The sequence below is a fragment of the Cornus florida genome, unplaced genomic scaffold (assembly GCF_030987335.1).
Source record: "Cornus florida cultivar Cherokee Brave unplaced genomic scaffold, ASM3098733v1 CherokeeBrave_3.0.0_Hap2_Chr11, whole genome shotgun sequence".
In the NCBI taxonomy this organism is placed as follows: Eukaryota; Viridiplantae; Streptophyta; class Magnoliopsida; order Cornales; family Cornaceae; genus Cornus; species Cornus florida.
In genome coordinates, this window is record NW_026775581.1 from 98710174 (window position 1) to 98722997 (window position 12824).

At 34.7% G+C, this 12824-nt stretch overlaps 1 protein-coding gene across 1 annotated transcript; it reads right to left on the reverse strand.

The window, feature by feature from the left end:
* Nucleotides 1-7: 7 nt before the first annotated feature.
* Nucleotides 8-10070, reverse strand: LOC132281652 (uncharacterized). Its single transcript, XM_059783336.1, has 6 exons — nucleotides 9933-10070; nucleotides 9424-9818; nucleotides 2292-2428; nucleotides 826-2115; nucleotides 443-706; nucleotides 8-324 (listed from the first exon to the last, which is right to left on the reverse strand). Exons 1-6 carry the CDS (start codon nucleotides 10068-10070, stop codon nucleotides 8-10), a joined length of 2541 nt encoding a protein of 846 aa, XP_059639319.1.
* Nucleotides 10071-12824: the final 2754 nt, after the last annotated feature.

Consider the following 12824-nt stretch of genomic DNA (forward strand, 5'->3'; position numbering starts at 1 on the left):
CCACCAACTAAAGCACCTCTACCGAAAGTTGAGAGATGACAGAATCAGCACACAAGCACGAAGAAGAGAGTGATGCAAGGGCATGGGCTGCTCGATTACCTTGCCACCGCACATGGGACACCTTAACCCACGAGAAGAGGTCCAGATCAGTGCGAATATCATAGATACATGGGGCGATGATAGAAGGGTACCGAGAAGCTACTTGCAAAGCTTCCACAAGATTTTTAGTATCACATTCAAACCAGACGTGCCGAAAATCAAAAACCCGAGCCCACATGACAGCAAGTCTAAAAGCGAAAACTTCAGCCACCAATGGAGATGAAGCTGAAAATTGTTTAAAAACTACTGTCTGAAGAACCAAGCCTTCCGAATTTCTAAAAATAGCTCCCCATTCCCCAAGGCCGGTTAAAAAAAGATGCATCAACATTGTATTTGATTTTGCCGAAAGGGGGAGGAGACCAAGAAACAGGGGAAACAGAAGGTTTAGGAGTCAAATGCACATTCAACCAACATTTCTGCGAATCAAAAAACTCCCAGAAGCTTTGGACTGCCTTAGAGGCCACAAAAGAAGGATTCCAAAGAGCACCTTCAAAAATCAACATGTTGCAAGCTTTCCATAAAAACCAACAGCAAAAGGAAACCAAGCTCATCAAAGAAGTGCACTCCATACGCCCAGAGGCAAGAGTAGGAAGACTCAACAACCACTCTGAAAAAGAATTCACAACCAAATTAGAAAAATCCAAGCAAAGTGGAGTTAGCTTCCAAGTCTGCAAGGAGTGATAACATTTAAAAAAAAAAAGTGGAGAATAGTCTCCTCCTCCATACCACAATGAGGGCACATTGCATCATTAGTGAAACGTCTATGAAGACGTGTGGAACCCAATGAAAGAACATCATGACAACAGCGCCATAAGAAATGATTAATTTTAGAAAGAGTTTTACAGTGCCAAATTTCTTTCCAAATTTTCCCCACACCAACTAGAGTAGGACAATGCAAAGACATAGCTAAATGATAAGCAGATTTAACAGTGAAGCGACCCGATGTCTCAAGAGCCCAAATATAAGAATCAGTTTTATTACGGAGGCTAAATTGACATTTAGAAATTACTACCACTTCATGGGGCAAGAAAACTAAAGTTAAAATATCTCTATTCCACGAGGCCTGTTGCATATCAATAAGGTCAGCAACCTTGAATAAATAAGCTCCAGCAGGTTGGAATGGATGTGTCTTAGAAAAACCTGGAATCCATCTATCATTCCAAATATCAATGGATTGACCATTTCCGACGGACCACATTAAGCCCTTACGAAAAAGCTCTTGTGTGAACCAAATACTCTGCCATCCCCAAGACGGGTTAGATCCCAAAGAAGCCTCCAAGAAAGAATAAGATGGAAAATATTTGGCTTTAAGGAGATGAAAAGCAATACCTCGTTGAGTAACTTGAAAATTCCAGGCGTGTTTAGCCATGAGAGCAGAGTTAAAAGCTTCAAAATTACGAAAGCACAGGCCCCCACTATTTTTACTAGCACACAAATCTTCCCAATTTACCCAATGCACTAAACAGGATTGCTGTTTTTTACACCACCAGAAATTACGTACACATTTAGAAAGATCCAAACATAAAGAGCGAGGCAACCGAAAAGAAGATATAAGATATGTAAGGAGGGCACTAAGCACTGCCTTGATTAAAATTTCCTTAACACCAGCTGAAAGACAATGTTTATTCCAAAATGCAAGTCTATCTTGCATATGATGAAGAACAAACTGGAAAACATCTCGCTTAGAACGCCCCACTAAGGCAGGCACTCCCAGATAACGAGCATGGAAACCCTCCACTGAAATCCCCAGCAAATGGCTGATGATAGATCTTATAAATCGACTAGTATTTTTAGAGAAGAAAATGGCAGACTTCGAAAAATTAATCATTTGACCAAACGCCTGTTTATAACAATTAAGGATATGTTTCAATGATTGAACTTCTTCAATGGAGGCTTGATAAAAAATAATGGAGTCATCGGCGAAAAACAAGTGCGAGAGAACAGGAGCATCCCAACGAATAGACAAGCCAGTGAGAACTCTTGCCTGCTGAGCACGATGAAGAGCCAATGATAAAGCTTCCGCATATAGAATGAAAAGATATGAGGATAGAGGATTGCCTTGGCGGAGTCCCCGAGAAGGCTTAAAGAATCCCACCAGAGTGCCATTCACAACAATTGAGTAAGATACAGTGGAAATACAAGTAGAAATCAATTGAATCCAATGGGCATCAAACCCAATTTTTCAAGCATACGGAGTGAGAAAGGCCATTCGATCCTGTCGTAGGCTTTACTCATATCAAGCTTAAGAGCCATGAAGGCTTTTTCACCTTTCCTCTTATTCTTCAAGTAATGCAAGACCTCATGAGTGATCAGAATAATACTCTTGAGCCTGTTAGTCATGACTTTTGAAATAATCTTATAAGCAACATTACAAAGAGCAATAGGATAAAAGTCAGAAACCACGGTGGGAGAAGCAGTTTTAAGAACTAGAGCAATATTTGTATGATTAATACAAGATAATAAATAACCAGAATGAAAAAAACTACAAACAAATCCCACCACCTCATTTTTAATTAAAGTCCATAATTTTTGATAGAAAATGTTGGAAACGGGAGTATTAAAAATATAAACTTTGGATGAGATTTGGAATAGATTCCGCTAATAATTTTTTGCGGATCTCTAGACGAGTGCATTTCTCTCTGTAAGGAAATGAACGTGGTATATTTACTTTCTCAAATCCATTTCCGGGTGAATGAAAAATTAGCTCCAAAGTGTGATGTTTTGATAAGCTTAAATGGGTATGCAAAATGTAGAAAGTGTTTGTCCCACATGAAAAAAAAAAAAAAAAAAAAAAAAAAGTTGAAACAAATTAAAATTTAAATAAGCTGAGTTTAGGATTTGGGTTTAGGCTTGAGCCTAATTGTAAAGTCCAGATTATTCTTTTTTGGAATTTTGGATTGGGCCTAATTTTAGGCTGGGCTTATTTAAATGGGTTTCACAAATGGGTGTGTTTTTTGGGTGGTTAGTTTTTTGAATTAAAAAAACTACTTTTTAGTTTTTCTAAAAGGTTACACATTTTAAATTAAAAAACCATATTTTAGTTTTTCTAAAGGGTTACACCTTTTAAATTAAAAAACCACTTTTTAGTTTTTTCAAAGGGTTACACCTTTTTCCGAACCATCATAACCCATGGTTGCACCCACTCGAAAAAGCACATTGCAACCTATTGGAATGGATGTGTCTATTGGTGAACAGACACTATGTGAACCATTGCAACCTATTGGAATAGATGTGTCTAGTGGTGAACAGACACCATGTGAACTATTGCAACCTATTGCAATGGTTGTGTCCAATAATGAAGAGATACACCCAATCCGAAAAGGCATTTCTGTTTCTATAAATACCTCCCTTTGGATCATTTGCAAGTTGTTCATTTTCATTTTCTTCTATCTCCCTCTCTAGACTTGAACCCAACCTAAGTGGGTTCAAACCATAGGTTAAGTGGTCCGAACCACTTAGACCCTAATCCAATTTCATCGAGCCATATTAAGATTAGTCCGAACCATTTGATTCGAATTGCACCCAACTCAGCATTTATATAGCATAGATGCATTTTTGAGTCAGAGAGAGTATTACACGGAGAAGGTTCGCCGTATCTACGAGTTTGTAGTGCTGCTACTGGTGGATATAGACCGTTGTATCCTGGAAGATAGACGCCATTGAGTCCGTTAGCACCATAGCGGGGCAAATCTGTCTTAAGGACATAGTATCCAATATTAGCCTCGGTCCAGGTCTTTATTTATAATTATTATTTCATTAATTTATTTTGCATATTTAATTAAATATAGAGTTGCATATTTAATTAATGATTTCTTAGCATATTGTTAATTATCTCATAACATATTAGTATAAGATTTGTTATATCTTAAATGTCACATGAAGTATATATTTTACCATCATTCTTAAAACAGATTCGCCCATTGCGTATGTTTTATTGTATGCTTTTATTTAAGATATAAACAAGTAGAGATTATACTAATAAATGAGATATAATAAAATAATGTTATATATGATAATATGCTAAATATTGATGTGTTCAATATTATGTGAAATTGAAGCATGTTACATTACTAAATTATTGAATTATTTATATAATTCAATATTGGTTGAATTATTTTAATTTTGTAATATAATATTATGTAGTATATTATATTATCTTAAATTTGTGCCAACTAGAGATAAGAAAAAGGTATTTCATTCTTTTTATCAATGATTGCACAAGATGATGTTATCTATATCTGTTACGAAGCAAAGATAAAGCCTTAGAAATGTTTAAACATTACAAAAATGAGGTTGAGAATCAACTTGATAAGGTGTTAAGAAATGATAGAGTTCGTGAATACGAATCATCATTTGCTGATATTTATTCAGAACATTATATCATTCACGAAGAAATGATGAATGCTATGTTGACAAGTTCTGGTTTAACTCAGAATTTGTGGGGGAAAGTTTTGCTTTCCACAAATTATGTTATCAATAAAATACCTCAAAAGAAACTAATGTGATATCATATGAATTATGGAAAGGTTAAAAAAAAAAAAAAAAAACCTTCCTATAAATTCTAGAAGTGTGGGGGTGTCTAACTAAGTTTGCAGTTCCTATTTCTAAAAAAGTTAAAGTGGGACCTATAATATGGCAACCTTGTGGGTGGGTGTGCCGTGGGCGGGTGCAAGAGGCACTGTCATGCTATCACACTGAGCAAGTTACAGGTGCACAGTCCCACACCATCTACGTAAGGGAAAGGTAAAGTAATTTTATGTAGTGGTATTATCTCCAATTGGTATGAGGCCTTTTAAGATAAAACCCAATAACAAAATCGTGCAGGCTTGATCCCAAAGCAGACAATATCATACTATGTAGTGAAGTGGATCGTTACATAAAACCTTTGATAGGTTATGCTCATAACATCAGTGTATATCATTTTCTTGTGGGCTAGAACGTTTACATCTTTTGGTCCTGATTTTCTACCATGTTTATTGGAGAATGTGGCACAAAGCTTTGAAAAAGCAAAGTTTTCTCCTAAATATTATTATTTCTTAGATTAGTTATGTGATATAATTAATCATGTAGTATAATATTATTTATGTGAGTTCAATATTATTTATATAAGTGCTTACTTTCAATTGAGATTATAATATTACTTAATGTGCATAGTAATTTAATTTTACAATATAGTTGATTATTATTAATTTTGTATGAGTGACTGGTTTGTGTATTTAATACAACAGACAAAAATTGACTAGTCTAGCTATATCAATTCTCCCGATAGTCAAGGGAAAAAGATCTATACTAGTGTTTAAAGACACGTATAGCTATGAATGTGCTGAATAAGATAAGATTTTTCGATAATTTTAAAGTGTTTAATGGAAAATTTTATGGATACAGTAAGCAAGTACACTGAGACAAGCTAAATCAAGCTAGTTAGCTATAATGTACAATTTAGCTGAAAGCTAAAATGTTACTGAGTTGCAAACTAGTTAGCTTAGCCATAAGTTAAAATAATTAATGAGATGCACAGAACCTAAGAGGAAGATGAAAATCTGTTAGTTGGTTCTTGCTCTCTACTTGGTAGTAAAAAAACACGAGGGTGATGAGTAGCCATTTTAGCCATAAGCTATTTGAGCTATACATCATATCTGCTCATGTAGGAGTGAATAATACTACTTGTAAAGTAGTAGTTTTTGAAGAATATTTTTCAAAACAAATTACTCTACTACTAAGGTAAACTACTTAGTCAAGTGTGTACTAAAGTTAAGAGCTACTAGAATTGATAACTGAGCAAACTTAACTCCAAGCTAGTTGTAATAGCAGAGAAGTGGGTTCTCATTATAAACTAGTAGTAATTAATGAGAAGAGTGTGCTTAATCTAAGCTAGTAATGAGAGCTTAAAAAAAAACTCACTTTTAACTAGTAATAATAGTTGAGAAGTGAGTGCTCACTTTATGGTGATGTATCCAAAGCTTAAACAATAAGTGAGTTATTTGCTTAAATGGTTGAGTTATGTGATGTGTGACACATGAAAGGTTATGACATGTTAAGATGACTGACTTAACATGAACCTAAACATGAATAACTCAATTCATAAATACAAGAGATGTAGAAACAAATATTAATTAAAACCCATTGTAATTAATATTTCTAGTATTAATTCACAATAACGTCTGTGACATATTATAAGAACAAGCTATAGATAAAGTGAATACATATGCACTAGAGACTGTTATGCATACTTGTTGAGAAACGAATATGGAACCTTGAAAAGATAGATGAGGTGAAGTATTTAATATATGGTACTTTCATAGTTGAAAAATCATAATAAATACATTAGAGATAAAATTTCAGGATTATTCCTAAGTTGTGGGGAGATATTATCCATAGATGAAATTTGTTACGAGTCACTCATCTTAACAGAAATACTTATAAATGTGGGGGGTTCCAAGTCCTAAGAGCTTTAGGATAGAACCAAAAATCATTTATATTATTATAACAATAGTACATATTATTTCCTACGAGGAAAATATTGTGGAACAACTAGAAGAGTTCTTTTTTCAGTTGAAGTGCTGAGTTATTTGTTCCAGTTGAAAAGTCAAGTGTGCAAGCTTACAAGTCCTTGAATGGATTAAAGCTACTACCGAGACAATGATATAAATGTGATGCGTAAGTCATTGTATGCCTTAAAAAATAAATGATATACTGATTGGTATATTTGATATGAAAGATTTAACATCTGATAATATAGTATATTCTCAATAGAGTGATATTGAGATAATACTAGTTATGATAACAAAAACCTAGCTAACTTTTGTAGATATAAATCTCAAATATAAATACTAGTCAAAATACATCATTGGTTGAGATTGCAAGGCATCTTAATAACTGTGTTTAATTGCACATTTTCAATCCAGGATCGGTCACTGAAAAATAATAAATTGGGTAGTTGAAATACACCCTAAATCCAATATTGCATAGATCGAGGTATCTAACTAAATTGGAGGTGTAACAGTAATGTAATTTGGATATGGGATATTAAAGACTTCAAATCCAAGAGTGGATATGTCTTTTATATTAAAGGTGTAATTGTATATTCTTAATATAACTCAAAGTTAGAAACTTTGAATAAATCAAATAGGAAAGTCAATAGACTTCACCTAGAGGACATTTCAATGTAAGTCTACTCTGTGCCACTAAAGAAAATGATATTGCTAACAATAAGCAATTTTAGGGCATAAAGTATACAGTTGCTCTCACCTGGAGAAATCTCTACAGAGTGTAATATTTTAAACACAACCTTGTGGCCACATATAAAATTGAGGGTTGTACTAGAGAGCAATTGTACAGATCATCGAGGGGAATGGGATTAAAAGCCGAAAGCTAACGAGTCACCTTAATGGAAACCCAACCTAATTGACTGGAGATCCCAAGATCTAGGTTCAAAGGGACAACAGAAAATCTGAGTGACTCACCAAAAGCACTGGGAAGATATAAATCTTCTGCCCATTTCTATGATGAGACAGTTCTACCTACAGCGAGGATTAGGATAAGCTACGCTTTTAATGACTCTTATACCTTGAAAATTCAAGTGGGGTATGGTAGGATACTCTTAATAAGAAGTCACCTATATGAGTGTGAAGTGGGGCCGCTTTTATGAGAACTATAAAGGCTAAGTTTTTTGGAGCACTCATTGAATACCAGGAGTTGTTCAGGGCCAAAATGAACACAACAATGAGAACCAATTTTGTGAGGAAAGGTACTGTGTGTTTGTTATTGTCTTGGTTTACATAAACGGCTGAATAGTTCAAGACATTGCGTTCACTAGTTAGCCAGTAAATCCGATAGCAATACACTAGGGAAGGTTCAAAACCAAAAGCTATCTATCCTGATGCAGTAACTTTCCGATTATACTCTCTCTAGTGTCTGCATGATCATCTTTTACATTGTACGCAAATTTCCATTCATGTGGGGGATTGTTGGAAACGGGAACATTAAAAACATAAACTTTGGATGAGATTTGGAATAGATTCCGCTAATAATTTTTTACAGATCTCTAGACGAGCGCATTTCTCTCCGTAAGGAGATGAACGTGGTATATTTACTTTCTGAAATCCGTTTCCGGGTGAATGAGAAATTAGCTCAAAAGTGTGGTGTTTTGATAAGCTTAAATGGGTATGCAAAAGTGGGAAGTGTTTGTCCCACATGAAGAAAAAAAAAAATGTTGAAACAAATTAAAATTTAAATAAGCTGAGTTTAGGATTTGGGCTTGGGCCTAATTGTAAAGTCCAGATTATTCTTTTTTGGAATTTTAGATTGGGCCTAATTTTAGGCTGGGCTTATTTAAATGAGTTTCACAAATGGGTGGGTTTTTTGGGTGGTTGGTTTTTTGAATTAAAAAAACTACTTTTTAGTTTTTCTAAAAGGTTACACCTTTTAAATTAAAAAACCATATTTTAGTTTTTCTAAAGGGTTACACCTTTTAAATTAAAAAACCACTTTTTAGTTTTTTCAAAGGGTTACACATTTTTCCGAACCATCATAATCCATGGTTGCACCCACTCGAAAAGGCACATTGCAACCTATTGGAATGGATGTGTCGATTGGTGAACAGACACTATGTGAACCATTGCAACCTATTGGAATAGATGTGTCTAGTAGTGAACAGACACCATGTGAACCATTGTAACCTATTGCAATGGTTGTGTCCAATAATGAAGAGATACACCCAATCCGAAAAGGCATTTCTGTTTCTATAAATACCCCCCTTTGGATCATTTGCAAGTTGTTCATTTTCATTTTCTTCTATCTCCCTCTCTAGACTTGAACCCAACCTAAGTGGGTTCAAACCATAGGTTAAGTGGTTTGAGCCACTTAGACCCTAATCCAATTTGATCGAGCCATATTAAGATTGGTCCGAACTATTTGATTCGAATTGCACCCAATTCAGCATTTATATAACATAAATGCATTTTTGAGTCACAGAGAGTATTACACGGAGAAGGTTTGCTGTATCCACGAGTTTGTAGTGCTGTTACTGGTGGATGTAGACCGTTGTATCCTGGGAGATAGACGCCACTGAATCCGTTAGCACCATAGCAGGGCAAATCTGTCTTAAGGACATAGTATCCAGTACTAGCCTCGGTCCAGGTTCTTTATTTATAATTATTATTTCATTAATTTATTTTGCATATTTAATTAAATATAGAGTTGCATATTTAATTAATGATTTCTTAGCATATTGTTAATTATCTCATGACATATTAGTATAAGGTTTGTTATATCTTAAATGTCACATGAAGCATATATTTTACCATCAGAAAAGTGGGGTCATACCATTTGGCCGGAGCCTTAAGAGGAGCCATACTGAATACTGTCTGTTTAATCTCCAGCTTTGTCTGTTGACCCAAAAGAGCATTGTTCATCTCTGTTGAAATTCTACACGGCACATGTTGAAGAAAAGAATCAACCGCCATTGGACTAGAGGTCTGAAAAAGATTCTGAAAATAGTTCAAGAAAGTAGAATGAATTGTTGTTTCCTTTTCTTGCCAAAACCCCAAATCATCCCGAATACCAATGATCGCATTTTTTGCACGACGACGCTTGGTAGTTGCATGAAAAAATTTTGAATTACGATCACCAAATTGCAACCATTGATTTCGAGACTTCTGTTTCCAATATAGCTCCTCTTCAAGCCAACAGGAAGATAAAAGAGATTCTGCCCTCTGCAACTGAGAATGATCATAATCAGAAATGTTCTCCTTCAGACATTGCAAATTATGTTCGGCTGCCTGGATTTTAACTTTAGAATTTGATGGACGACTACGAGCCCACTAAGATAATGCCTGCTTACAAGATTTCAACTTTGAAACCCAACAAAATTGATGAGAGCCACAAGCAGGAAAACACCATGCACGGGCAATAATATCACAACATTGATCCTCCAAAATCCAGCGGGCATCAAAATGGAACTGCTTCTTCATCAGTTGGGAACTAGGAAAAAGATCCAGAAGCAAGGCATGATGATCAGATCCCACAACCAAAAGATGTAGCAGGGTAGAACGAGGAAAAGCAAAGCACCAGTCCTCCGTAGCTAATGCACGATCCAACCGTTCTTGAATATTTGTTGCACCATTTCTTTTGTTAGACACTCTATACCAATTACAAAGACGCTCCCACCTCTCTCTAACTTTCTCTCTCTAACCTAGCTTTCGTATTCTTCCTTCAGTTGTTCCCTGCTCTCTTTCCCACTTAAAAAAATACGAAGTAAAAATAATATTAAAAATCACTTTATTTCAACAATGTGATTGCTAATACACTTTTTTCAAACAACGACATCTCATAAAAGTCAACTTTTTCTTGATATTTCCTTCTCAATTTCCAAATATACATCGAAAATATATATTTAGGTATAAATATAGATTAGTTTTCCTTTTTAAGCTATGCATAACCAAACTAGCCTTGGTTTATTCCATTCCTACCTTATTTCATTCCCCCATACCAAACTAGCCCTAAGGGTATTATAATAAATACGTAAACTCAAATCTAATCCATTTAATAATCGTATCAAAAATCTTCGACACTAACCCAACCCGTTTCCAATTCGTTTATTAAACAAGTAAATGTGTTAATCCGTTGATTTGTTTATCAAAATGAGACATTTACTATTTAATCAAATATTAACTAATAGAAAAAAAATTGTCATAATTAACTCAAATATTCAAAATAAAAAGAAAAATCATAAGGCATAGACAATGTTTATGTTGAAATGACTTAACTATTGATAGTAATTGGGTTTCAACATGTAACATTTTACATAGGTCATATTCTCGATTATAACATGTTGAGTTAAATGGATCATAAACGGGTTACAGAGGTTAAATTACTCAACCGAACATGGTTAAGGGCCTGTTTACTAATGGGAATAATTCATGTTTTTTACTGCCAATTCCTAAAATAAGGAAGCAAAAGTAAAAATCATATTTAATAAAGTAATTTCACTTTTTCAACTTCAAGAAAGTACTTTATCTTTTAATGAAGAAAAGAGAAAGTGACAATTTGATACTTTCTTTATTTTCTCCATTGTAGACAAAAATTACTTTCTCCACTTCTCCCACCAAAATTACTGTACTCCCCCTCTTTCTTCCTCTAACCCATCATCCTCTCCTATCACCAAAACCGACGCCACACCAGCTCATTTCTCTTTTTCTCTTTACCACCTCAAATTGCTATCAAATACTGCTGATCATCCATTGAAGACTGAAACCCCTTCTTACTTCTATTGTTGACACATCATCTCATTAGATCGGTGGTGGTGGTGATGGTGCTGCCTGTGATACCCCCGGATTTTCGGATGCGGGTTGGCCAGGCCCACGCCCGATAACCCGAGGATATTAAATCAATTAGCAATAATCGAACACAGAATACAAATAAGAAAACAAGAATAATTAAATTGCTGAAAAGAAACTAGAATAATAATCCAAAAATCTCAGAATAAAATTTTATTAACAAAAAAAAAATAATTCTGATACATCCTACTTCTCCATTTCTATTACAACTTGGGAATCCATCTAGTGGACCCCTAAAACATCTCACTGAACTCAAAAGATTGGAAATGAAACCCAAGTCTAAAATATGAAATAAAATCCTGGTCATCGGTGGAGTGAAGACTGTATCTGCTCAGCACGATCCAGCTCTAAGTCTGGAACTAACGAACACCGGTAAAAATAAGAGTGGGTCAGGCCCACATGCAAATTCTTTTCTAACTACAATCCAAACAGTGACTCGATACACAGATACACCATAGATATCTCAACAATAGCTATATAATCCATACATATAGATATATCCACACTAAGGGACATTCACTGGTCTATAGTAGGGGTCTCAACCTGAATAGAAGGCAACATTCGAAAACGCACCCAAAGGTGGGCATGAGTACCTAGACCTAACAGGGTACATGTAATACCCCTAATTTTAAAAGGACAGTCCTGGAATTTAATTTAATTATTTATTGTATTTTTATTAAATTAATTGATTATTTGTTTGTTTTGATAAATAAATTATTTGCTTATTTGATTTATTTTATTTTTAATTCAATTAATTGTGTTTTCTTTAATCAATTGCTTAAATTGTATTTTGGCTTGTTTCATTAATTTAAATGTGTTCTCAAGTTTAATTAATTACGTGCTTATGTGAATTCACTATTTAAGAATTTAGGGTTTTGGTTTTAACCGACATAGGTTATTAAAAGGTTTTCTTGGGCTGACTAAGAGTTGCGTTAGGGCTCTAATTATACAAGGATTAGGGTTGGAGTATTAAGCCTATAAATATAATCTTATGTGGGTTTTAGAAAATACAAAACTCTGTTCACGATACAGAGAGAGCAACAGAGAGAAAGAAAGAGAGATAGGAGAGGAAGGCTAGGTTGGACCAAGAAGGAGGAAGGAGAGGCTGCTTATAGGTGAAACCAATAGCAACGGAGGTGGAACTACAGTCTAAGATTTTAACGGAACATTCAGAGACAGAGGATTTCAGTTTCAAAATCTGGAATTGCAGGCAAGTCTCTGTTCTTCACTTTCCCATTAATTCGTGTTCTATGCATGCCTAGTTGGACTCCAGGGATTTAAATAAAGATTAAAACGGACTTAAATAAAAGTAATAACAAGTCTTTTATGCATATATGATTTTTATTTAGTCTCGTTGATAATCTGGTTTGCCTAATCCTTGTTGTTTCT